Source organism: Numenius arquata, chromosome 1, assembly GCF_964106895.1.
Source record: "Numenius arquata chromosome 1, bNumArq3.hap1.1, whole genome shotgun sequence".
Taxonomy (NCBI): domain Eukaryota; kingdom Metazoa; phylum Chordata; class Aves; order Charadriiformes; family Scolopacidae; genus Numenius; species Numenius arquata.
The window spans coordinates 73,990,226-74,017,678 of NC_133576.1; the positions used below are offsets into that span (position 1 = coordinate 73,990,226).

At 38.0% G+C, this 27,453-nt stretch overlaps 2 protein-coding genes across 2 annotated transcripts in view; both read left to right on the plus strand.

Annotated features, from left to right (window-relative positions):
- The window catches only part of RGPD4 (RANBP2 like and GRIP domain containing 4), a 31,276-nt gene extending 14,594 nt beyond the window's left edge, over nucleotides 1–16,682 (plus strand). Inside the window, exons 21-30 of the mRNA XM_074145265.1 lie at nucleotides 12–2,089; nucleotides 7,924–8,091; nucleotides 9,330–9,422; nucleotides 10,324–10,520; nucleotides 11,022–11,250; nucleotides 11,799–11,897; nucleotides 12,068–12,210; nucleotides 13,580–13,853; nucleotides 14,009–14,343; nucleotides 16,116–16,682. Coding sequence (XP_074001366.1) covers nucleotides 12–2,089; nucleotides 7,924–8,091; nucleotides 9,330–9,422; nucleotides 10,324–10,520; nucleotides 11,022–11,250; nucleotides 11,799–11,897; nucleotides 12,068–12,210; nucleotides 13,580–13,853; nucleotides 14,009–14,343; nucleotides 16,116–16,421 — 3,922 coding nt within the window. The 3' untranslated portion in view covers nucleotides 16,422–16,682. The remainder of the gene's footprint in view (nucleotides 1–11; nucleotides 2,090–7,923; nucleotides 8,092–9,329; nucleotides 9,423–10,323; nucleotides 10,521–11,021; nucleotides 11,251–11,798; nucleotides 11,898–12,067; nucleotides 12,211–13,579; nucleotides 13,854–14,008; nucleotides 14,344–16,115) is intronic.
- Nucleotides 16,683–17,856: 1,174 nt separating this feature from the next.
- The window catches only part of CCDC138 (coiled-coil domain containing 138), a 39,206-nt gene continuing 29,609 nt past the window's right edge, over nucleotides 17,857–27,453 (plus strand). Inside the window, exons 1-6 of the mRNA XM_074149592.1 lie at nucleotides 17,857–18,096; nucleotides 20,038–20,098; nucleotides 20,735–20,873; nucleotides 21,670–21,785; nucleotides 23,344–23,528; nucleotides 24,545–24,703. Coding sequence (XP_074005693.1) covers nucleotides 17,857–18,096; nucleotides 20,038–20,098; nucleotides 20,735–20,873; nucleotides 21,670–21,785; nucleotides 23,344–23,528; nucleotides 24,545–24,703 — 900 coding nt within the window. The remainder of the gene's footprint in view (nucleotides 18,097–20,037; nucleotides 20,099–20,734; nucleotides 20,874–21,669; nucleotides 21,786–23,343; nucleotides 23,529–24,544; nucleotides 24,704–27,453) is intronic.

The window sequence follows — 27,453 nt, forward strand, 5'->3', positions numbered from 1 at the left end:
CCTTCAGATAGTGAAATTACATTCCAATTTCAAGAAACAGCAAACAAGGGGAAAAGTGACTTTGTTTTTGGGCAAAATAGCAGCACTTTCACTTTTGCTGAGCTTGCAAAAAGTGCTCCCAAGGAAGGCTTTCAGTTTGGCAAAAAAGACCCTAACTTCAAAGGCTTTTCGCGTGAGGGTGAAAAGCTGTTTTCTTCGCAGGATTCTAAACTGGATCACAAAGCAAACACATCCGCTGACCTTGGCGAGAAGGATGATGATGTGTATAAGACAGAGGACAGTGACGATATCCATTTTGAACCTATAGTTCAGATGCCTGAAAAAGTAGAACCATTTACAGGAGAAGAAGATGAAAAAGTGTTATACTCCCAAAGAGTAAAGCTGTTCAGGTTTGATCCAGAAACAAGCCAGTGGAAAGAACGTGGGGTGGGTAACCTGAAGATTCTTAAAAATGAAGTTAATGGCAAAGTAAGAATATTAATGCGGCGTGAGCAGGTACTGAAGGTGTGTGCAAATCACTGGATAACAACAACAATGAACTTGAAACAGCTGTCTGGCTCAGACAAAGCATGGATGTGGATGGCCAGTGACTTCTCTGATGGTGATGCGAAGTTGGAACATCTGGCAGCAAAATTTAAGACACCAGAGCAGGCTGAGGAGTTCAAACAGAAGTTTGAGGAATGTCAGAGGCTACTACTAGATATACCACTGCAGACACCTCATAAACTTGTTGATACGGGTAGGACAGCTCAACTCATACAGAAAGCAGAAGAAATGAAGTGTGGCTTAAAAGATCTCAAAACATTTTTGACAGATGACAAAACTAAACTGTCAGAAGAGGAAAACGTAAACTCTGTTTGTGCCAGCGGTACTTCTGACCTGGTTATAAAGCCACATGCTGAAAGTACTGGGCCTACTCTGGAATGGGATAACTATGACTTGCGTGAAGAAGCGTTGGATGATAGTGTAAGTAGTTCTGTATATGCATCACCTCTTGCAAGTAGCCCTGTAAGGAAAAATCTGTTTAGATTTGGAGAGTCTACCACAGGTTTTAGTTTCAGCTTTAAATCTGCCTTGAGCCCATCCAAATCTCCTGCCAAACAGAACCAGAGTAGAACGTCAGTAGGCACAGATGAAGATTCTGATGTTACTCAGGAAGAAGAGAGAGATGGGCAGTACTTTGAACCTGTGGTACCTCTGCCTGACCTCGTGGAAGTGACCAGTGGCGAGGAAAATGAGCAAGTTGTCTTCAGTCACAGAGCCAAACTCTACAGATATGACAAAGATGCTAATCAGTGGAAAGAGAGAGGTATTGGAGATATCAAGATATTACAGAACTATGACAACAAACAAGTGCGTATAGTAATGAGAAGAGACCAGGTACTAAAACTGTGTGCCAATCACAGAATAACGCCAGATATGAATATGCAACAAATGAAAGGATCTGATAGAGCATGGGTATGGACTGCATGTGACTTTGCAGATGGGGAAAGGAAAGTAGAACTTCTAGCTGTGCGATTCAAGCTGCAAGATGTTGCAGACTCATTTAAGCAAATTTTTGATGAAGCAAAGCATGCCCAAGAGAGAGACACACTGATAACACCTCTTTCTTCTCGTGCCAATACACCAAAGGAGTCTCCGTGTGGTAAAAATGCTGTAGCTGTACTAGAAGAAACTACCAGAGAAAGAACTGACCTCAGCCATGGCGATGATACTTCTGATGTAACTGTAGAGGCCACGGAGGTGTCAAACACTTCTGAAACACCAACAAAAACAGTGGTTTCTCCTCCAAAGTTTGTATTTGGATCTGAATCTGTCAAGAGCATTTTCAGTAATGAAAAGTCAAAGACATTCACGTTTGGAAATACTTCAGCCACTAGTTCTCTCTTTGGCTTCAGCTTTAATCCTCCAAGAAAGAGTGAAGACCATATTCCGGTGCCTCAGAACACAGCAGAGAAAGAACTAGAAGCCTCTGAACCACCAAAAAGCTCCAGTACTCCTCAGAAGCCTCTAGACAGCAAGGTAGACAACTTGCCTGCCTCAACGCAAGATGGACCCTCAAACTTCTCATTTAAACTTTTGGAAAAAGGTGAGTGTCAACTGAACTAGTAACTTACTCAACTAAGCAACTTATTAAGCAGTCAATCCCTATGCTATTCAGTACTCTTTGTTGTCTTGTTAATATGTAGTTTCTTTCAGTTCTAATGCGGGTACTCACATTTCCACAAGTTCTCAAGAGTTTCAGCTAAAGGAGTGAATTTTAGGTCGTAATTATTTTCATGTAAAAATGAGTGTGTGATGTAGGATGGAGCTTTGTTGATTAGTGAGAAATGGGATTTCATGTAGGAGCTATAACTCTGAAGTGCTGTATCTCAATCTCAGGCTTAAGTGCTTAATGAAGGAGCTGTGGTTTCACTTTTTGAGACTTAAATAGGTAGTTGGATTGGTAGTGTATGTACCTGGGCCTTTGCTCTGAGTGGTAAAGTGTGAGAACAGCAAATTTGAATTATCCACATGATTGAACAGATGGTTATTCTAAAACTACTCTCTATACGTTTGTTTAATTATTGGCCTCTGCAATATCCGATGTGTAGCTTAATTAACACCAGATGTTAGCCTGTTTCCTTAGCCTGAAAAGAGATCATGTGATTACATCCTCAGTTATACAATTTCTGACACTGATAAAAATGTGCCTGTGGAAGTTGTGGCTGCAACATGACCACTATAACGTGCTGACAGAATGGGATTTACTAGCATTTTAATGGTAGAGTACTTCTCTTTGAAGGCTTCATATGCTGCTTCCTGTCGGTGCAAGACTGTTTAATCAGATGATAGCTTTTAGTTTACATACTAGTGTCAGAATTATGAAGACATACTGGCTGTTTATTAACTAAAGTATAATAAAGTGACGTGGCTGAAGATGATAGCTGCAGTCTATTCACATAGGTTAGATAAGCTTTCTAGAATTAACAGATGAAATTTCCTACTGTGAAATATGACTACAGAATGCTTCCAGAACATAGATTGTCTGTTTTACCCTTTTAAAATTCTAGGTAAACACTTATATCCAAACAATTTATTTTTTTAGGATTTAATTTTAGCCTTTTTAAATCTAATCCAATGGCCTTTTGGACAAGCACATCTTCCTTGCAACCTGATAGTAAAGGTATTTACATACTGCACTGAATGTGTGATAAAAACACTTTAGCAGGCATGGACAGTAACCCAACTGTGGCAAAGCAGTTGGCTCAGTAATGCTTATAATTAACATGCATGCTGAAGAAGACTATTTAAAATTGTGTGTCTGACTGCTGTATTTGTCATATTGGAGAATGTCTCTAGCCCTTAGTGTGTTAATATGAGCTAGCACAATGGATGACCCTGTTCAAGCTTTTGGCTTCTGTTTGCCTTATTTTCTGAGGGTATCTGCCTTGCACTTCTCCATCACGGTTTTACTGAACATGCACACTGGATCTCTAAAATTCCCCTTTTCTAAAGAAATTGAATTCTCCGGTTATTTTTAGAGAATATATCTCTTAGTGCCTGAGGTCTTCCACTTCAATGAAATATGCGTGAAGACCTCAAGACAGGTTATGCAGTAAAATGCCTGAATGTATTTAGCCCCTCTGTTGGAAATCTTTTAATTCAGTTTCCCGATTATCAATATGTTAACTACTGCACTTTTAAAAACAAGGAGTACACAGAAATGAGAAAGCAGTAGCTAAGGAGTTGGCTTATGTGTATATACTTCATGTATAATGTGAAGTCCACCTTAGCTGGTCAGAAAACTTTCATTGAGCAATTAGTTTGTTTACATTCAGAACCTGTAACCAAAACTGTTACAGATTACTGTTTGATAATGTCATTATAAGATGTTACTAATGGTGCTTCTTGCAAGTGTGCTTGCTGTAAGCATATTCAACTTACACAGTTCAACAACATTTTAATTTTAAAAAGCAAATTTTTATTCTAGTCAGTACTAGTCTTCTAATGTTAGTGTCTGACATTGTTTAAAAAGTCAAATGTCAAAACACCATTTTCCCAGAATTGTATTTCTAGAGAAGCTTTTCTTGTTTAAACACTGAACTCCTGTTCTGTACATGTGATCTAAAGTCAGCTGCTCTTTGTTTTTAGGCATCTCTGTGCATGGAGTTTTAACAACTTTTTTTTTTCCCCATCATTTGATGTCCTTAATGTGAAGTGATTAAACATTCTATGCCAATGCATACATGCAAGAATTTTTCCTGCCTCAAATTGATCCTAGTTTTATGTTTGGGGGGTGTATGAGGGCAGGTGTGTGCATAGTTAAAAACAAACAAAATACGCCTTTCTGGTAGGTCAGACTGTTCTTCATGTCTACTTTTCTGATAACTAGGATATTTATTTACAGTTGAAAATTATCTTTAGTGTAGCTTTTTGATGGCTTTGTTTTGAGCTTTGACTCTTGAGAAATCCTTTCTAAATTAGGTTTTGAAGCCTACCCAATTCATACATAATCTGAGGCTTTCTGATGGGGATTGTCTTTCGTGGGTCGGCTTCTGAGTTCTGCTAGAGCAACATTCAAAAGAAATTTAACCTCATAGTAGTTCTGCAGCTCCATGCAAAAGTACTTAAGTTTTTTTTCAGGTCATAAAGTTTTTTTTATAAGGGCTTCATGAGTTTGAATCAAAGTTATGTCAGTTGCATGTTACTGTATCAGTTACATGCATTAAGGTTTAAACTCTGGTGCTTTTCTATACAGAAGATACTCACCGGTATATGCATGAGAAAAAATATTGTTATGACTAACAAAAGCAAAATACAATACAGTAGTGAAAAGAACTGTTGTGCATGATGTTCTTTATTTTCTTCCTTCCATATACTAACAATGTTTTGTGTGGATTTTTTTTCCCTGAGTAGAAAGTTCTATTATTACAAAATCAACAGTCTTTTAAGAATATGTTCTATGTATGCATGGCTCTTTGTTTTCACGGCTGCCTGTGAAGATATATTTAAGCTGTTTGCAGCATTTTTGAATAAGAAAAGCTAACTTTCTTGTGGGGAGGGTGAGTAGAAACTGACTTAACTGAACCAGTGCGCATCCTGCTCAGTCTTAATATTCTGAGGAGCAAATACATGTTGTAATCTTAATCTTTGTTGTTGAACCCTTTTGTCACTTTGAGTGGGTGTTTGGAACAGTAGAATCTTAGTCCGGTGTTTGCTAGATCCGCTTCATGGAGAGCTTTACCTATGGCTAATCTTAAGTGAGTTTTTAATGTACTACTTTCAGTAGCCCTTGTGCAAAGTAGCTGAATAAGACTGTATGGTAATTGTTTAGGAATGCTGTTTGTTGAATATGATGGACTACATCCTCTGTTGCTGGGGTCTTCTAGCTAGCTTTATACTGTTCAGATTAAAGGAAGTTCACACTTTTACTATATACCTGACTGACTTCGGAAGAAATTTTTTTTCTTTGAGATACTTTTTTTTTTTTTTAAGTTCTCTAATCCTTAGGAAGGCTGGTTTTTGCTTTAACCTTTAATCGTTGGAAGACTAAATACTCCACACTTAAAACCTCCATGGTGAACTTGGTGCAAATTTACTTAATCCAATTGAGACACTTGCTTAACTAATCTGAGTGAATAAAATACATGCTAATATGCAGGATACCTGCATATCTTCATAACATGGTACAAAATGTACTCCTAATTCTTAAATCAGCTAGGATTAGTGAGTTTTTTGCATAAGATTCTGAGAAAATACATGAAAACATCTGTAGCGTGCTGTCATGGTATGAAACTTGCTGTTTGAGAATTTTATTCTACATCTACTTTATACAGGCTCAGAAAAGTTATTGAGATCTAAAAATAAAGTGAGTAAAAAGGTTTACTTTACAAGACTACATGATGGTAATGGGTTTGAGCTATACTCTGGCATTTAAATGCCTGAAATTATTAACTTGTAATCAAAAGGAGATCAACTGGGGCAAAGGTCGGGGAGGGAATACTTTGGAAAAAGACTAAATTTGAACTATAACTTTGGATTTTGCTTTTACTCTACTGATCTTTATATTGCTTTTAATCTACTGGATGGTGCTAGTGGGAAAACTACTTTTAAAAAGCAGATTTATTTTAGTGTGTCAGTTGTGTCAGAGGATCAAGGGGCATGTCTATAAATGTTATGCTTCTCTTCTGTCCTTGTTTCCTCTTGTTATGATGAATATCAAATTGCATGGCAGGAAAATTGGTGTTCCTCAGGAACTGAGTAGTGGTCTGGCACCTAGATGAAGATCTAGGTTCCCACTGATCCCCTTGTGCCACAAATTTAACAAATATTTTGTAATGAAAAGAACATTGAGCTTTTAAGAGCACCCTTCAAATTATGCTGACTAGTTTAACTCAAACCTGAAGAATGTTAACAAATAAGTTAACTTACTAAAGCAATTAAATTGATCTTAGAAACAGACAATGCATGGATATTGATGTGCTTATGGGGTGATTCTTATAAATATATAAATTTGTTTCTCTCACCTTTACCCCCAAGTTCCCCCTTTCAAAACAAAACTAAAACCCACAAACCAACACAAACAAAACCCCAGCCTTAACCATACATGCTGCTTAAACTAGTATATCCTCCCTCTTTCCTTCCATTCTCTCATAATAAACTCAAATCTTTGTTTCCAAAGCTTGTCCTTATAGCCATGTTTTTTCTGCAGTTTGCTCTAGGCTATGCTTTCAGCTTTAACCTCTGATTACACACTATTTTTTCAATACAAGTGGAATGTACAACTTGAAGGAGAGAGGAGAAAAAGTTATATAATGAATTGATAGTGGTGTTTATTCTTGCTGGAAAAGCTAGTTAAATAGGCTGAGAGCAATATTTTTTGTTGCTCAACAAGGTGGAACTAAAAATTACTTTTTTAATAATAAAAGTTTCGGCAACAGCTGTTGTGATAAATTGAGATTACCTATATGAAATCTGATCTTTTTATTAGCTAATCTGAAATAAATTCTATTCAGTTGCTGTCTAATAATTTCTAGAACTTAAAGCACTGTCCTGGCTTCAGTTGGGATAAGTTAATTTTCTTCCTAGTAGCTTATATTAAGTCAAGGACTTTTTCAGCTTCCCAGAGAAGCTGAGAGGGAGCACAGACAGGACAAGCTGCCCAAAGGAGTATTCCATACTGTAGACGTCATGCTCAGTATATAAACAGGGGTTGGCTGGGGGACAGGGATCCGTGATCTCTGCTTGGGATGGGCAACCGATCATCGAGTGGTGAAAGCAATTGCATTGCATCAATGTTTTTTTTACATTCTTTTACCATTATTATTTTTTCTTTCATTACTGTTCTGTGAAACTGTCTTTGAATCTCAACCCATGAGGTTTGGTTTTTTTTTTTTTCCCTTTTCTCCCTCTTTTCCCCTATGCCATGGGTCTGGGGGAGGTGAATGGATGCGTGGTCCTAGTTGCTGGCTCAGGTTAAACCACAATAAGCATTTTTAAACAATGCAATAGGACATGTTGTTGTAGACAACTTCACTTATTCTTTTTTCAGGTTTGAAGTTTTCCCCTCTATCTCTAGATAACACCTATATCCCTCTTCTCCATAGTCGTATTTTATTTGACGTGAGAACTTAAATAATCCTTGTAACAATATAGAGATGCTTGTTTGTGCTCTGATACTTGAATTCCAAAGGCAATAGAACAGGATGTAGTTGGGCATGCAGGTTAGAATTTCTTCAGTTTTAACAGGGCGGTCTGTCCTAGCATCCTGTAACTTCGATTTTTGTTTCCTATGGGTCAACAGAAAATAGGAAGGCTCCAAATGTATTCCTAACTCCCTTAAAATTAATTCAGTTTAGTAATAATAGCAATGTGGGGTTAATGTTATTCCCTGTTCTGAAATTACTCATTTTGAATGGTTTGTTTGTTTTCTGTAAAAAGCTGAGAAGACAACAGTGTCAGAAGATAATCTTCCATCTGATGATGTTATGATAGTTTACGAGTTAACACCTACCCCTGAACAGAGAGCTCTCGCTGGCTTTCTCAAGCTACCTTCAACATTCTTTTGCTACAAGAATAAGCCTGGATACGTGAGTGATGATGATGACGGTAAGGAGTGCCAAAGTTGATCTTTGTGTTGTATTTTTGTGGGGAAAGGGTGTGATACACTGCACTGGTGTAGCCTCACCTCAAGCACTGTGTGCAGTCTAGAACTTCCTCAACAGAGAGGGAGGTGCTGATCTCCTCTCTCTGGTGACCAGTGCCAGGACATTAGGAATTGAAGTGAAGCTGTCAGGGGAAGTTCAGGTCAGACGTTAGGAAAAGGCTCTTCATGGAGAGGGTGGTCGGTCACTGAAACAGGCTCCCCAGGGCAGTGGTCATGGCAGCAAGACTGTCAGAGTTCAAGGAGTGTGTAGACAGCACTTCTAGTCATATGGTTTAGTCCCACAAGGAGCAGAGAGTTGGACTTGATGGTCCTTCTTCCAGCTTGACCTATTCTGTGATCCTGTGAATACTATCAGAACCATCAGACACTCAAATATTTTTGTTTGGACTGATGGGAAATAATCCTGTCATCTTCCTTATGGCGAAATATGTACACTCAGGTCTTCAAGACAGAATAGTACAACAGAGGTCCAGGAATGACTAAAGGAAATTTGAATTGGTGTCTTATGGGTGTAGACACTCATATTACCAATGCAGCTGGTTAGGTAAGACTAAATAATTGGATATCTGAGCTTAGTCTCATTTGAGCAAGAGGCTTACTTCTGTATGTTAATCTTAGAGAAAAATACGAGGCGGTCCTTATCAAAAGGGAATATGCTCAGGTTCCCTAAATGCTAGACCAATGGCTTATTTTTCTTCTAAAGCAAATTCCTAACATTAACACTGGAAACATTTTATATTGAATCTTATTGCATGCAACTAAATTATTCTTAATTTATTCAGCAGCAAATGTGTTAAATGGAAGTTCTGAAGCATTGTATTCAACAGAAAATGAGAGAAGACAAGCCCCCTCCCACAAATATCTGAGCTTGCTAGTTTTTATATAAAAGACCTTCAGTCTTCCTTCCCCATCGTCTTTAGTGGTATTCTTAATAAAATCACTCAGTAAGAAATGCATTTTCTGAAAACAAAACTTGTGCCATGCATCCTAGACAATCTAGGCTGAGAAAAGCGTCCATAGCACACTGAAGCAAGTGTATGCAAAATAGAAGGTGAAAGCTTACTTGCTGATCTGTGGAACTCTTAAACCATAAGCAAAAATTATGTGTTGGAAGGACTTGGCAGTCTTCTCTGTACTTAGAGGATGCCTGAGAACTTTACTCTTGTTTCCTATATTTCAGATGAAGACTATGAAACAGCTGTTAAGAAACTTAATGGAAGACTGTATCCCAGCGATTCAGAAGAGAAAAAGAAATTGCAAGATCCTCTTAAAGGTATGTCTTAAAACACAATACTTGGAATTTCTTATATAGTAAAACACGAGCTCTAAATCTGAAGGACACTTGGGCATTGAGATTAATTTTGTTTCCTGAGGTAATTTTTAGAAAGAGTGATGCTGGGAGCAGAAAAGCTGTTTCTCAAAATATAACTTTAAGCTCAGTATGTTGAACTGTCAGTTAGCAGTAAAGTGGTACTTGAATGAGAAATGTTCATTTCAGGTGGCCTCTAAGTAAGAATATCAAAGTGTCTTCCTACCTTGAACTTCTTCTGAATGTGAAAAATTCAGCTTGGGATGATACCGTACAAGACAAAAGTTGTCTGTGTCTGTGAATACTTGCTACTTCTGCAGATAGTCAAATTAAGCTTATGAGTTAATATTGTTCACATAAAAAAAAATAATTGGTCTTTATACTAAAAATACAGGTGTAGAAGATTGAATTTGCTGCTTCTGTTTATGTCTACTTTGACTGTGCCTCAGACTTTGGTGATGCATAACTGAAAATCTGGGTAGATACTTGTAGAAGTGAAGTTTGAGGGTTTTTTTGAGGGTATGTGCTAGAAAGGTATTATATATTGAGCCATCTGAAATACAAGCAAATGTTGAAAGAAGGTAGTAGTAGTAGTGGCAGCTGCAAGATTGAATTCTTCACTATTGCATGGAAATTCTGATACCAATACGAAATCAAGTATGACGAATTTCCAATTCTATTCACGCTGAGTGGAGTTAAGTTAGTCTTCACTTCCACTGTTTAAACAGTAGTGCTGTTTGAAAAACTCTTGAAGTCCTACTTCAAGTTGCTCTGGCTATCATGAAGTTATAACGTAGGTGCCAAAAAATACTTTGGTATTTAGCTGCCTTCCCAGCTATTTTCTGCTAATTTTTATTCTTTGCAGTAGGTATCACAGGAAAAAGTGAATTCAGCAACGAAAGAGAATGTGTTGCTGCTTGGGAAAAGAAACCAACTCCTGAGGAGAAGGCTAAGACAGAAACTCTTCAGGTTCCTTCTACATCTGTCTGTGGTGTCAGCAGTGATACTGAGGATGACAGTCCGGAAGACTTTCAGACAGAAGTTAAAATTGAAGAAACGAAAGTAAGAACTAAATCTTTACTAAACTTTTTGTCGTTAAAGTTGTACAATCACTTCATATACCTGTGAGACTTAATATAGTTTTCACCTTGCGAGAACAAAAACATCCAGTGGTGAAAAACTATTTGACTCTTTTGTGGCTGTGCCTCAAGTATTTGGTGAAACGGAAGCTTACATCTTAAGTTCCTTGGGAAGAGAAAGGAGGTACAGCTGTTCTCATAAAGCATAAAATGCTTTGGCTAGTAAAATTGCTCCTAGTGTGTACATGTAAGGACTAATTGATTTCAGAAAGTAATAGTGTTTTTTTGAAAGCATTCTACTACAAAGATACTTGTCATGTTAACATGCAGTGTGTGTTAAGCGTAATGAAAAACTTCAGAAAGCTTACAACAACATTTTTTTTTGGTATTCTTTTTTTCTAAAATGACTATTCTTTGTCTCCTGAGGAGGTGGTTTGAATACTAGACTTAATTGCTTATTACTTTACTTTTTTATTAATCTCAGGACAATGAGGTTACCAGCTCAACTGACTTAGTCCGTACTAGTAAAGAAGTAGTACCTACTCCATCAACCGGTGAGGTGACAGTATTTGTCCAGTCAGCTGCCAACAATGAAGAACCAGATTCCACTACAGAAACCGTGCATGTATCACAGATTTTATCAGGAGGTGATAACAAACCTGTAGACTTGTCAACTAAAAAAACTGATGTGGACTGTTCAGAGTCAACACAAGGTAAGGCCAGGGGTATGTTCTGTTTTTTTGTAGGAACTTGATTATGCTTTTCTGTATATTAGTTTATCTAATGTAGCTGCTGCCTTGCAGAGAAGTGGTACAAATACTGAATTAGAAGCATGAGTACCAGTCTAGTAAAAACATGACTGGGGATTAAAAGAATTATATACATCGAATTCGGATGTGTTCAAATGGCACTACTACAGAGCAATGCTAAGGTCTGTTGTATAATTTATATATGATGTACTAATGTCTAACTACTAAACTAATGCTTCATTAGTTTACTGTTAAATACTGCATAAATATTTGCTGGAGCTCTGGAACTTCACTAAAGTAACATGCTGAAACTATCTCACACAGTCTTGAGCCCTTTTTTAAAACCATAATAAATGACTGTCATTATGACAAGTGGCATGCAAACTTTAAAAATTTATTGGAAGGCAAAAATACAATAGAGACTTTTTTTTTTTTGTGACTACATAACATTAAACACATTTTCTTTAAGAAAGGCAGATAAAAACTTTTGACTTTCCCCTCTTATTTGATAGAAAACAGAATCACCGGATTTTGTTTCGGCAATACTGCAGGCTTGTCATTTGCAGATCTGGCCTCTAAAAGCTCTGGAGACTTTGCTTTTGGCTCAAAAGGTGAGTTAAACTAGTCCGAGAGAAACACTCGGGTGGACTTCTGCTTCATACAATATACCTTTTGTGCACTAAATTTCAACTGATCAATCAGTTAACAACAGTTTTCTTGCAAGTTTTTGTCCAGAATTAAAAACCACACAAAGTTTAAACTGTAACTCTCTTAATTGTAGATAAAAACTTCAAATGGGCGAATACAGGAGCAGCTGTTTTTGGAGATACAGTCCATAAAGCAGATGAAGATGAAGGTGGTAGTGATGATGAGGTGGTACATAGTGATGACATCCACTTTGAGCCAATTGTGTCCTTACCAGAGGTAAGGAGACTTCTGGGGTATAAACCAACATTCAGATAAGCATGTCTGCTAACACAGCAAGTTTTTAAAAATGCTTTGCTTAACTAACTTTGCTTTCTGTGTTGTGTGCTGTGTATTTCTTGCACTGCCAATGTAGAAACACCTGCTGTTTTAAATCCTAGTACAGCTTAGCACTGGGGAAGTGTCTGGTGCATCAGCTGAAATCTTCAAAGTTCACTTCATTATACCTTGTCTGAGTGTTAATCGGTATGCAAATTTGTATGCATAACTTGTAAAAGCTAAGACTGATTCATTATAGCACAACTGAAAACCAAGTGGGGGGAAACTGAATAACTGCTAATGCTAAGACAACTGTGGCTTAGTATCCATGACTTACAGGTTTGGTTCTGTGAAAGCCATGCCAACTTAGAGTAAAAGAGATTTCTAGAATCACTAAGCAATCCATTTCAAACTTTTCCGATGTTACAGTACTATCGTCTAGCTTTCCTATAAATAATATTCATTAATTTAATTATATATTAGTATAATTATTAAGCAAAACAGAGCACAAATAAACAGTATGTCGTGTCCTTTAATTTGAACAGCAAATCTGATGTAGTTCATAACATGCTTTCAACCACCTTCTTCAAAATTTGTAGGCCTTTGCTCATCTGTGTGTCGTGACTTCTGTGGTTTTCTTTCTTCCTTTACTTGCTGCTTCTCTTCAGTCACATTTCTCCCTCCACAAATAGTTGTCACGTATTTCTCCAATTCTCTCAAGTGTTCCTTACCTTCAGAAGATGGTCAGAGGCCAGTAATATGCATACATAAAGTGGGGAGGAGATACGGCTGTCAGGTGTCAGTTTGTTATGCTCAGTTGGTGTTTATTCTGTTCAAATGCAAATAGCAAGTTCTTTAACAATGTTTAAAAGGTAACACCTGGAATGGTAACAGTACTATATCTTTACTTCAGTGTGCATGTCACTCAGCAAACCTGAAACTTTGCTGGGAAACTCGCTTTGCTGGGAAATCAGAACACTTGAGAGTGTTTTTTTGTGTTTTTTTTTAAGAGAAAAAAAAAAAAAGCCACAAAAAAAATGCTCCCAAAGCAAAAACCAACACCCACCAAAACCCATATGCAGCATGGCAAAGTAGTATTGCAGTGCTATATAATTAATCTCAAACAATGGAATTTGTTGGGCTGTTAAATTCTGAAAAGGCTAGATGTTCTAATCATTTTGGTGTGTGAGGAATATGATGTTGGAGAAAGGAACACATTGACTAATTTCCATTGTACTCTGTCAGAATCATTGTAAGTGTATGTAATACTGTTAGTATCATTGACAGCAGCTCTTGGAAATCACAGGTTCTCCATTGTGCTGTTTTTCAGGTGGAGGTAAAATCTGGAGAAGAAGATGAAGAAATTCTCTTCAAAGAGAGGGCAAAACTTTACAGGTGGGACAGAGATGCTACACAGTGGAAGGAGCGTGGTGTTGGAGAGATAAAGATCCTCTTCCATACACAGAAGAAATACTACAGGGTCCTCATGAGAAGGGATCAAGTTCTTAAAGTCTGTGCAAACCACGTCATCACCAAAGAAATGAACTTAGTGCCCTCTGATACATCAAACAACGCTTTAATTTGGACAGCCACAGATTACGCTGGTAAGTTTGGGGATTTTGGGGGGTGTTTTGTTTTTTCCATGTGGTCTGTAGTTTCTGTGGCTTTGTTTTTCCGTGGAGATTATATAAGACGAAAGCTATTTTGTTTCTGACTATGGGATGGAACTGAAGAAACCTGTTCTTGGATTTATTTGCAGATGGTGAAATGAAAGTAGAACAACTTGCAGTCAGATTTAAAAGCCAAGAAATGGCTAATTCTTTCAAGAGGCGGTTTGAAGAATGCCAGCTAAGCTTGTCAGAACTACAGAAGGGACACTTATCTCTGGCAGCAGGACTGTCAAAGGACACCAACCCCGTTGTGTATTTTGAAGTTTCTGCTGACGATGAACCTTTAGGACACATAACCATGGAGCTGTTTTCAAATATTGTCCCTCGAACTGCTGAAAATTTCAGGGCCCTGTGCACAGGAGAGAAAGGATTTGGATTCAAGAACTCCCGCTTTCACAGAATAGTGACCGACTTTGTGTGTCAGGTAAGCATAACAGGAAGACTCTTCATTGAGAGGATGAGATGCATCTTGACTAACAATCACATTTCAAAAAATCATTTAGCTAGGACAGCACATTCTTGCTGGCAGCATGAATCCAGTGCGCAAGATACTCTCATCTGCCTTCTCCCTACGAGGAGATGAGAAATGGTACAAGGAGCACATGCTGCCCTAAGCCAAATGCTTCTCACCTGTGTCTGCCAGCTGCCTGATGGCTTTAGTGTTACCTACTGCTGCCATGTTAGTGTGGAAGAAAAAACAGAGATAAACGTCTCCTCTTACAATGCACGAGGGGCCTGTTGCTGATGAAGAACGCCAAGTAGGGGTTCCCAAAACCACCATTCATGATGCCGCCTCACTCTACAGAGAGAAACTTCCATGTGCTCACCTGCTAAGAACACTTACTTTCCAGGCTTCTCTTACATTTTAAAGAATGCTTTTTATTTCAGATAACGTGCACTTTAAAACTGATACTCCAAGTATTTTAGATGCTCAAGTTTCCATCTAAAAAAAAGTCTTCTAGATCTCATTATCTCATTAAAATACTTAAATTATCCACCGAGAGTATCAGGCTGCAGTGCATTTGAATCTCCGTGTAGACAGTGTTGTTTTAAACCTCTGTGTGCATTAGGTAGCACTAGCAAGTTCTCTATAATTGCTGAAGGCTTGGAGATTGATCATAGCTCAGACCTTTCTTTTCCTAAAATTCTCATCAATAATTCAGTGAGTTTTAGTGACTTTGTAACACACAGAAAGAAGCAACTTCCTTACACACTACATTAACGTTCCTGCATGTTGTGACATCCCTGAAGACGAGGTACGACACTTTACAAACTCAGAAGTAGAATAATATATGAGTGGGTAATTTTTTTATTCTGGTAACAAGTCAGTCTCTTGATTTAGGTATCACCTATGTCTGAAGTATGCCCTTTATAGCTCTTTTGTTAAAACTTTATGCCTTTCTGATAAGGAAAGCAACGTTGTTCATTTAGGATTTAAACTTGTTTCAAGGTATTCCCTATCCTATAAGGAGAAGACTTTCTTAAAACTGCACCATGCGTACCCTGACAGAAAGTGAGCTTTTATCACATGAAATGACTATATTTTAAGTTTGCTCTCCTTTGCCTAAACTTTCTCCAGGTACAGCGAGAAACTTTTCAATGAGAATTAAGGCTTTCCTTCAAAGATATGATAACATAGACTGTTACCTTTATGCATATAGTCAAATAATTGGGAGCCAGAAGCTTGCTGTCTTGCAGAAGGACAAAAGATACTGCTTGCTAACAGCTGCTCTCCTAAACAAGCAGTAGTGTGGCAAAAGCTGCTGCCTGCTCAGAAGCAAGAAATTGCTGATCATTGGTACCTTAACTTTTTTTTAGGTGATCAGGTCTGTGCCTGCAGGGACTAAGCAAGGACAGGCCTTCAATGAGATAGTGCAGGTCTCAGCTGTCAGGGACAAGTGATGCAGGAAGCAGGCAGTGGGAAAGACAGGCCCAGAGGGGTGATCACCATGTGGAGCAGGGAGATAAAATGCTGTGTTCAGAATAAACAAGGGATAAACTTTACACTACTGCTTCCATTACCACGAACAAAGCTGCTGAAGCTGGGATGCCTTATATCTAATTAAATCCACTACTTGTGAAAATTGAGTTCTTCCAAAGCAGAGTCTTCACTGCTGAAAGGGAATATAATTGTGCTGTTGGATTATGTTTGGGGACTTGTAAATTAATCCTGTGCTTTTTTTTTTTTTCTTCAAGGGAGGTGATATAACTAACCACGATGGAACAGGTGGCCGGTCAATTTATGGAGCGGCATTTGAAGATGAGAATTTTGAAGTGAAACACACTGGTCCTGGATTGCTGTCAATGGCAAATAAGGGCAGGGATACAAATAATTCTCAGTTCTTCATAACACTTAAAAAAGCAGAACACTTGGACTTCAAGCATGTGGTATTTGGATTTGTGAAAGATGGAATGGATGTTGTGAAAAAGATTGAATCCTTTGGTTCTCCTAAAGGGCTAGTAAATGGAAGAATTGTCATTACAGACTGTGGGCAAATATAGGATTATTGCTTTGAGTATACAGATGTTCTAGCAGTATAAATCAGTATTTAGATGTTATTGATTAATTATTTTGACTTAAAATGGACACTTCTGATGTATAAATGTAAAATTACAGCTTATAGTTGGATTTTTTATGTGTTCTAATTGATTTTTGCATGTTAAATAAAAAGTTCAGACACTGGCATATTTCAGGTGTATTTGTGTTATCCTGACATATTTGTATTAAATGTCAAATTTTAAAAATTAAATCTTAGTCTTGTTAAAATAAATGTCTTGTCTTCACTCTGGTTTGTTTAAAAAAAGAAAGAACTTGCATGATTTGTCTTCCTGCTCTCATAAATCTCTGTTTTGAATATGCAAATTGTAGGTGTCAGTTGCTGGTCAGTAAACTGAAGACTTTTCGAACTTCTTATTTGGGTGTGCATAAAGCAAGCTGAGGCAGCTACCATGTAGATGCTGGTTTGTGCTGTGTGAAGTATCTGAATTAGCAGTTCAGCATTTGAAAGCTAGAGACCAGTTCTTAAATGTTTAGATTTTTTGCTAGAGAAGTGTACCAGCTTTTGGGTTTCTTTGTACATGGAATATTTCTAATGACTTAGTTTAGTAACAATCATTTACTTGACATTGGGATGTTTGCTGAAAGACTGTAGTTAACCCACTGCTACTGCTCTCTTAGTGTGGTTATTAGCTTCCTGTGGCACTTCTCTGACCTCACTGCAACTTACATATGACAGGGTTATTTTATCTTTTGAAACTTTGTCTTTCAGTAGTGAATATGTGTTAATAAATGTGGGTTTTTTTAAACTTGTGCTTTAGGGCTTAGAGCTGACATTATCAAGGATCTTTTCAAGGTAACCAATTTGGCATTATGATCTCTAAGTTGGAAATACATAACATATTCAGCTTTAAAATATTTTTAAATCAATTTTTTAAAGGATACTAGCACTACTTCCATTTTTCAGTGGCGTCTGTGACAGGACAAGAGGTAATGGGCACTAAATCTAAACATGAGGAGGATCTTCTTCACTTTGAGGGTGGCAGGGCACTGGAACAGGCTGCCCAGGGAGGTGGTGGAGTCTCTGTCTCTGGAGACAATTCAAAACCCGCCTGGACATGTTCCTGTGCAACCTGCTCTAGGAGGACCTGCTTTGGCAGGGGCCTTGGACTAGGTGATCTCCAGAGATCCCTTCCAAGCCCACAGCATTCTGTGATTAGACAGTAAAACGATCAAACAATGCCGATTTCGGCGGCGGAGTGAGGCTGGGGCCTAGCCCCGCCCCCCCCCCCCCCCTTCCCCCCAGCTCCTCAGGCGCTAGCAGTAGCGGGAGGCTGGAGGGATCGGGAGCGGGAGGGACACTGATTGCTGTGGTGTGCCTGTCCCACGTAGCCGGCTTGGGCGGGGTGCCCCCTCTGCCCGCCCCCTGGCCCGGTGGGGATGAGGGCTATCCCCGCTCCTCCTCTGCAGCCGCCGCTTCCCGCCGCCGGGCCGGGGGAAGGGACGCCCCAACGGGCAGTTGGGGGTGCGCGTGCGCGCCGCCTGCTGCGCCTGCGCCCGCCCGCCGGCTGGTGGTGGCGGTTACTTCGAGCGCGAGCGGCGCGGCCGTACGCCGTGGCGGGGCCCGGCCCGGGCCTGAGCCGCTCCGCTCAGCCTCTGCAGCGGCGGGGCCCGGCGAGGGTGAGACCGGGGGCCGAGGGTTGCGCGCCAGAGGAGGGAGATGGGAGGAAGGGCAAAGCCGTTCTTCCTCGCCCGGTCCCTGAGGTGCTGGGAGGGAGGGAGGGAGTTGGGGGTGTCTGTGTCGTCTCCCTTGGGGTTCGTTGTAAACCCTGATATTACATACGCGTACAGCCTGAGAGCCAAACCCAGGAAATAAACAGGCTTTAGGAGCTTACGTGTAAAGTGTGTTCTTTCTAGTCCTAGCCCTAGCCCTCTGCTCTGGTTGCGTTACAGGGGAAGCGCTGGAGTCATCCTTGTATGACCTTGAAATTTCCTGGAAATTGCAGTTCCGCAGTTTATGCAATCTCTGAGCAGCTTGACACTTAAGTTTTGCCTAAAACCTCTTGGTGCCTGCCAGCTGGGCAAGATAATACATGAATCCTCTTAGAAGCAGTATATGAGGCATGTATAAAATATAATAACAGGATAACCCATTTCTTTCATATCTTCTGTCATTACAGCAATTGCTAGCCTTATTTAGAATGTGTTCGGAGTGTTTGTGGGTTTTTGTAAAAACCTAGTGATTAGCTCTGTTTTCATGGAGCAGGAAATTGTTCCTTATCTAGTGAACCAAAGGAGAGTCAGAGTTCGTAAGAGTGCCACAGTGACCAGACAGTCAATTATGATGGCCATCGTTCCCTTGCTGAGGTAAAGCAATGCTATTTTGCATCAGAGAATGCCAGGTTCCTTGCACGGATTTGAATGATGGAACTGGATTGTGCTTACTTATATTTTGTCCGAAGTTCGTCTTTCACCAAGACAAATTTTTGTAGTTCCTTTCTTGCATCTGTATTCCAGGAGTCAAATGCATCCAGTGTGCCTCATCCAGGGGATAACAGACCTTAAGTGTTCCAATTCACACTGCAAGGGAAATAATACGTTGTAAAAATTCCTGTAAGCAGCCAAAGATTGGGAGAGATTGAAAGCTGGATTTGGGCTAGACACAGAGTTGGATTAGGAGATCAAGTTGGTCCTGGGAATCATCGAGTGAGTACAGAAGCCAGCCATTTTTTCCGAGGAAGTGTGTCTTGTCATTTTAGGGTCAGGAACTGTCTCAAATATGAAGTAAGATTTGAGTTCTTCAGCAACTAAAATCTGGATGTACCTGCCTTTAGTTCCTCCAGAAGGATTTGCAATTTACGTAGCATTTTGTGGTGCTCTAGATGCTATGTTTTTCTTTGTGAATATTCTGCTTTGAATTACAGAACTGTTCTTGAAAGAAAAATAATTTTCAAAAGTTATCTTTAAAGACCTGTTACTGATACTTTAAAGGGTAATGCTTGCAAGGAAGGAAATGCTAGCTTTGTGCTTTTTGTTATCTTGTTGGAAAGCATTATTTAAGTACAAGAAATTACAGCAGTCGGTCACTACATTTAGAGCATAGCAGAGAGATGCAGTGAAATACAGCTAAGATCATGAGAGCTGCTTTGAGTCTGATATTTTCGAATGTCAATCATTTAATTGATTTTGCTTGTAGTCTAATACTTCTGTCATTCGTCTTTTAGCATGTACTTACAAGTTAGTAGGAAAAAGTAGAGCAGGAAAGACATAAAAAGCCTAGATGTAAAGATAGATGGCGCTGTTACCGTGATTACCTAATCCTTTGTTCATGCCCTTATTCTATGTCACTGTCTTCATAGTGTCTTGTAATCTGTCAAATATTTTAACATATAACGCTATGAATATCTCATTATTAGACTGTGAAGAATATGTTTGCCTCTATATTAATATGAGGGCCATTTACATTTGCATATTGGAAAAAACGCACTTCCTTTTTCAAGGTCAGTAGTTTGTAGTAAGAGTTCTGTTACAAGGCATTGTAACTTTTAAACAAGTAAGTTGTGACCTGCACTTTCCCTGAAAATTCTGACTGTATTACAGTAATTTTGCCCTTTCTTGTAGGATTGCCTTTCAGGAGTGTTGAATATTGAATATAAGAGCAGAAGCTCCGTAATATACAAAGGTAATACCAAACAATGGTGCTTTGATGTCTTTTTCAGGGAAAAATATATTCTAAAACTGTATCATTTTTAAATTTATTTTAAGTAGTTTTGTATTTCCCCATTTTAAATAGGTGGACATTCTTGATCAGGGGTTTGTGATATCTGGGAGCCATCCTGGGAATGTTAACATTCACATAAAGAGCACAAAGGATGCTTTAGAACTGTGTTTCCCAACCTGTTTGTGTTTAAGTCCTGCTTGAAGTAGCTGGTGGGAGTACACCTCGTAATGGATACATTTGGCTTTAGTTTAAAGACACATATACGTTTAATATCTAGAATGTCTTTGGGCTGCTTGAGAAACGTGTTGCTGGTGCATGCAGGACAGCAGGGTAAAGAAATGTATTTCTCAGACTTTGGTTATAGAAGAATTACTATATGAAGACTAGCTGCAAAACTTCAGAAGGACAAATCTGGTTTGAAAACGAAATAATTCTTCCTATAGTTGAAGCTATTACAATTCTTCATTCATCAGGCTGGTTTTTTTGGTTCTTAATCCTACATGATTACGTGGCAAACATTTCTAATAGCCCTTGTTGATTTCTTAATGTCAGCGTTTCAAATACAAAATAAAATTATTATTATTTTATATATTCTAGGTAACATGGACAGCTCACTGGAAAATACAACTACTTCTTTATCCAAATGTTCTTTAGAGTTGGAATTTAGTGAAAGTGGAAGAGAGAACAGCATCAGATCTTCTAGTGATTTCCTACAAAGTTTTAAAGACTGGGATTGGTAAGAGGTTTTTTCTTTTCAACTCTCCTTTACCACTTATTATCTCTCATAATCCAGGTAAACCATAAGTAAACAATATATTCACATTGCACAGATCCAGAAGTTGTTTTAAGATTCTTGTTAAATAAAGGTTTGTGGCTGATGTATGAAATCATGTGAATGCTGATTTTGATGAGGAGTATTATCTCACTCACTTTCTAATCTAATCTAATCTAATCTAATCTAATCTAATCTAATCTAATCTATGTTGGAATTGCTATTAGGATACAGGGATGATATAAACTGAACTAGGTGATATAAACTGAGTACAAGGATGATACAAACTGAACTTGGAGTAAACCAAGTAGCTCAGGCTGATGAAGAGCTTTAAGTTTATTTAGAGATAATTTGATTTCAAAAGGCAAGAAATCTCTTTTCAGAAGTACTTTACACCAAATACAAAAAAATAATGAAAAAAGTGGGGTTGTATTTTTAGCTTTCCTGGAATTTGGTGGTTGGTGGTGAGAGAAGTGTGTTGGTTTTACCTGTTGCATACATGTGCTTACAGCTTGAAAATGCTAGTTATTGTTAACACTTTTAAATCAGCAACATTACTAATTGTTGTGGTTAAAATCATATAAGTAATAATTCCTTCCACCCAAATTATTTAATTCTGCTATTTGTTATCAGTCAAATATCAAAATCATAGATGGAGCAATGCTTACTTTCTTATACAAACTTTTCTCAGTGCTCTCAATGTAATATTTTAGAAAGGGACTGAGTAATTTCAAATTAATGCATTTTTGTATTTTTTTAGTTTTGATGATGAGCAAGATTCTTTTTGTGACTCAAGTGGTCTAGAAATAGAAGAAAATACCATTAGTTGCTCTGAAACTGATGCAGTTCAAAATACAGCTATATATGTGGAAACAGGTAATAAATATTGAATTTTAATTTTTTTTTTCCAACTCTATGTGAAGTATAACATGTAATTTAAAAAACTTTCTAGGTAATGTATTTCTGCTGAGTTCAGAAATACAAGATTAGCTAAAATGTATTTTAATTTGGGGATCTAACTTTTCATGCAAGTATGAGTAACTTCTTTAGAATTAATTTAGGAAGTACAGACACACTTGATGCAATACTAACAAACATTTTAAAAAGAAAAATCAGCTTTTTATGAAACTGGTTGTCACATGAGTTTATAACAGGGTGGGTTTTGGTGGTTTTGTTTGGTTGGTTGGTTTGTTTTGTGTTAAGTATCTAAAACAAAAGTATCTAGTAGCTGTATTAGCAAATACTACAGCTCTGTGAAGTCAGATGTGTTTTTGTCAGTTTAAGGGTTGAAAATTGGCAATGGGTAGGGAAAGAGTGTTACCTGTTGTTCAGTTAACTCAGGAAATTCTAACTGGAAGACTGTAGCAGGGACCAGATGGCATTAATTCACTGCAAATGTTTGAAAATGCTGCTGCAATTGGAGGAATTTGTGAATCAGTGTAGCTGTCTCTTGTGGAGAGTTTTAAGTTTAGAAGAACATTGCTGAATTCTTTTGAAAGTGTATCTGGAAATGTGGAGACAGCCAGCCAGCCAACCAACACCAGGAAGAAGCTAAAAGGAATCTCAGAAGCCAGGCAGAAGAGATCAATGGAACTGTAATAGACTGTCACCAAGAGTTGTATTAAGAGGGTGGGGACAGTAGACACTGTTTTCATCATAAATTCAAAACATAGCACCACGCCAGCCACTATGAAAAAAATTAACTCTATCCAGTCAAAAGTTACCAAAAGCTGTAACTTTTGGTAGCAGTACCCAAAAAATTTATTGGGGTACTTTTGGGTATGAAAGTGCAGTACCCAAACTTGTATTTCTCATACTGTCACATAGGTAATCTTGGCCTGATGCGGTACTTAGGTGCAGTTGGCCTTGCAAGATGTCTCTTCTCAAAAGATCCCAGTACTTCCCTTCAATTATCTATGAATTGTGGCCTATTTGTGAAATACAGAGATTTCTCCCTGTACGATCTGCAACTTTCTTCAGCTTCTTACACTGTAATCTGTCACACCTAGCAGTTTCTCACATCGTGCCCAGTAGTTTCTTAAGCCTTGTTCTGTTAACTTAGATGTCAGGCCAAGATCTAGTCAGCAGCAAATCACTTGCCTAAAGCCCTTACAAAAATAATAAGAGATTTTGGCTACATTATGATTCAGTCTGTGCATAGATTTCATACAGATATCTAAGTACTGAAGAGGAAGATACAGTTTTGCTTATAAAACTTTATTGATCACTGATCAATTGAAACAAGTTATGGAACACAGCTTTGAGCAATTCTCCCTAATTCTTTAAGAGATTATTTTCTCATTTCGATACCTCTTGCTCTGTACTTGTCACTCTAAATTCCTAAAATAACTTTTCAATGTTTTAGAACAGCAATCATGTCGTTATTTATTTAGGACTAATTTTTTAATGTAAAATGGGTTTTTCCTTTCCATAGGCAGCACCTTACCATCCCATTTGGCTGGAACTACACAAGAAAATAGTGACCAAAGTATTATCAATGGTTTGATAAGGAAAATTGTGAGTGGAACTGATGCTCAAGCGTGCTATAGTCAAGGCTTAATACCACCTCACATCAGGCAAATTTATGATGAATTATTTGTCATCCATCAGAAGCTCCAGGTAGGAACTGGAATTGCCTTAAAAATTTTGTTGAGTAATATTATGAAGATTCTCACGTTTGACAGAGAATTCAGAAGTTACTTATATACTAAAACTATTACTTTTTACTTACACTAGTCACAATCACTTATATACTAGAACTCTGACATCATCCACCTCTTCCCCTAAATCAATTAACTGATTTGATAGTGGAGTGGTACTTTGACTTGCATAGTGGGTAGATCAGATAAAATTCAGCCTGAGGGAGTTTGAACACAGTGCTGCTACCTCCAAGAGGAGTGTCTTGTGACACAGTGTGGGCATGGATGGAAATGCCTGCAATCATTGCTTCTTTTGAGAGCATCTGAAACTATTCTCCTGGTTCTAGACGTTCAAGAGAGCTTGCCTTCATGGCCTCCTGTGAAAACTCTCCATTCTGCCTTATCTTTACTTTGCTGCTGCTGGGGAATCCCAACAAACAGTTCATCCCCTAGTAGACCCAGGCCGCTAACGGAAGAACCTCCATTATGGTTTTCTTCTGTAATAGCTCCCATGTTTCTGCTGGATTCCCTGCCAGGACTGTGTTTTGCAAAAACAATTTTGTATCTCTTTTTTTCCTCACCCCTTTTTCAGGGATGCTTCCCACTACTTGAAGAAACAATACAGTAATCTAGTGTTCAGGATAGACAGTTGTATCAGACTCTGTTTTGTCTTACAGTTAATACCATTATCCAAAACTTTTGGAAGCAAAAGCCTAAGTTTAATTGTCTAGGTTTATACTTGAACAACCACGTAGAGTTGAATTTTGTATTTTGGGAGGCTGAGCCACCCCAACGTGCATCAGTCACAAGGGTTAATGTGTGGGGAAACTAAACATAGATGTCCATCAGGATACTTTTAAGTAGTAAGCTGTTGTGTAACATTATAATTTTACAAAAAACTAAGCATATATCTGGGAGAGAAAATTCAAATTCAGTATAAATTGTGGTGATTTCATGGATTTTAAAGTTGTTTCAACATTTGTTTTCTTGATACAGAGAGAAAGTTCAGCACAGCAGGAGTATGCTCTGCAACTCCAGAAACGAGAACATTTTCTAACAGAGCGAGAAGCATTGCTTTTTAAACATGAAGCAGCTTTGGCTAAAATAAAAAGTGTTGAGGAAGAAGTTCACACGAAATTTGGAATTATAAAAGAGGTGTATTAGTATATTTAATGATGTTTATTGCTTTACATGCTATTTAACTTGTTTGTAGTTATCTTAAGTCATCACGTGTTTGTTTGCTGGATATAATACTTATTTCTTTAAAGTGCTCGAAATCCCCAAATGAAAGGTTTACATAAAAAGTAAGAAACAGTATTGATAGGGTTTTTGTATGGCTTCTGATTGAGAATGGTGCATTTAGTTGACTGATGTGTAGGTACATTTTACTGTTACAATTTAGAAAAGAAAGGTAACGTATTTCTAAAATAGCAAAAACTTTATGACTGGTATTAGGGAAAGAATTGTGGTCTGTCTGTAATTGTATGGAACCTAAATGGGTGTCTTTTCATTGGCTGTAGTTGAAGTAGATTTCCTTGGTAAGGCTTTAAGACACAATGAGATCTTATGACGTAATAACTATTGCAGAGAGTATTTGCAGAAAAAGACTCAGAAAGTTCAAAGAAAGAAAAAAAAATCAACCTAACTTTGGGGGTGGGGGAGGAAATTAAATAGTATGATTTCAACAATGGAAAAATGTGTTCAACAACACTATTCTTGTGGGTATTTGCTATTGAATTTAGGTCTTCTGAAAACTTTTGGTTATCATCCAGATTATCACCTAGAGAAGTCCTCAAATATATGTACTTAGTGTCAAAAACATAAGCTGAGAAATTAAATTTCTTTGAAGTATGCAGATAAACCTTTCCCACAAGCCATTGAGGGAGGATAGACTAGACTACATGTTAAACAGGGGAAAAGGGTGTCAGAGGAGCAGGACCTCAACTTCTGAGCAGGGAAGGAATAGGTCAAGATGTTAATTTAAATATTTCAAATCTTCTGGGCTTTAAGACCGTTACACCAGTTAGAGAACTGACTGATGAAAACTCAGGAAAAATTAGTGGTTATCTCTGAAAATTTGTGGAGGTCAAATGGAGTATTTGAAGACTAAAAAAATGTGGTGCCTTTCTTTTCAAAAGGGAAAGAGTTGTACAGCCATCAGCTCAATGCCAGTTCTCAGAATAAATAAAGAAATAAATAAATCCTGAAGCAAGCTATGAACAAGCCACGGGAAGCACAATGCAGAAAACAATGCAATAAATAACTACTGTATGTTAATCATAAATTGTCGGTCAGTCTCATTTCCACTACAGTAAGGTAATGGGCATTGCTAATAGAGAAGTAGTAATTACATATGTCAGGACTTAATTAGAATTTTTTTATGCAGCTTTTCATGGCATTTTCATCATCATTTAAGGAAAATATAACATAAACGTAATGCAGTTGGTGTAAAGCTGTAGTGAGACAGTAGTTCACTGTAAAGTTGAAGGAATGTATATATTGGATTCTGGAATATCTTTTCAGTCTGGTGTTACTCAGTATTTTCAATATGAAGTTTGATGGTGAGAAAGAGCACATTTATTAAATTTGAAGAAAATAGCAAGTGAGGGGGAATTTCACATATACTGAAACAGAACATTAGGATTAAAATTGATCTTGACAAATTGAAGATATGATAGGTTTGAAAAAAGCCATTATACAATTCAGAAGGTGTGACTATATAGTATTGCACTTGAATAGAAATATCAACTGCAGAAATAGAGGATGATGAGCGGATGCTTGGATTCAATACAGAGGATGAATTGAGCATAGGATGAATTGAGAAGTAGTAGTAGTAGTAAGGGAAAATTAGGTTTCATGTTAGGAAAAACTAGATCTAAGCAAAAATAGTTAAGCATAGGGACAGGTAGATTGGTAAGACTGCAGTGTTTCCAGTACTTATGAACAAACTAGGCAAACATCTGGAAGAAGTGAAATGGTGTAGCTGGTTATGTTATGAATGACATTGCCTAATTTGCTTACGGAAGTGTATCACTTGGACATCCTGGCATCACCTACAACCCTATGACTTAACATACTGGTGCTACTTACTTTTCAGATTAATAATTAATTCTCTACTGAATCTTCCTAGAGCAGCTATTGAACATCAAATAAACATATTAACTGTGTATGTAGAAAATGGAAGTGAAACATTCCATGTGATATGATGTGGTAGGGTACACTCAATTATATGTTGGCAGCATCTTCCCATTCATTGATATGAAAAGGGGATCTGTCATTTCATGTTGTGTTAGCCGAGTGTGGGTACGTGCTTTAGACAAGAATGTCCTGCCCAAGCTGGACTGATCATATTGACTGAAGAAGAGCAGCAGTTGAGAAAAATGGAATTGTAGATGCTTTTCCTGTATAGCTGGAATGGAAGTTGCTGTGCTCTCAAGCAGAAATACAGAGAAGGATTTCTTCAGGGCATGGCTCCTTTAAAATTCTTCAGAGCTTTATTTTTGTCATTTGCATATGTAGGAAGACAGGATATGACTGGAAATGGAAAAATAGAGAATGAGTGTGTGAATGAGTGAAGAATAGTGAATTCATGGAAGGGGAGAAATGAAAAGTATATATAGCTGGAATATTTTCAGTAAAATAAAACTTAGCTGTTTTATCAAATCTGAGGTACACCAGATACACTGGTGTCCAGAGAAGATTAAATCTAAAATGAGATTCACTGGAATGAGAAGAATGGCAGTGGATATGCAGGTTGTAGTTAGCAATTCATATGTTTGTGCTGTAAACCAGAGCACTAGCCTAAGAGGCATAGGATTAGTTTCTTGCTCTGCAGATTCAAAGAGAGAGCAACACCAGAAAAACTAGTTGAAACCTCAAAAGTTGCTGCAAAACAGCATCACAAT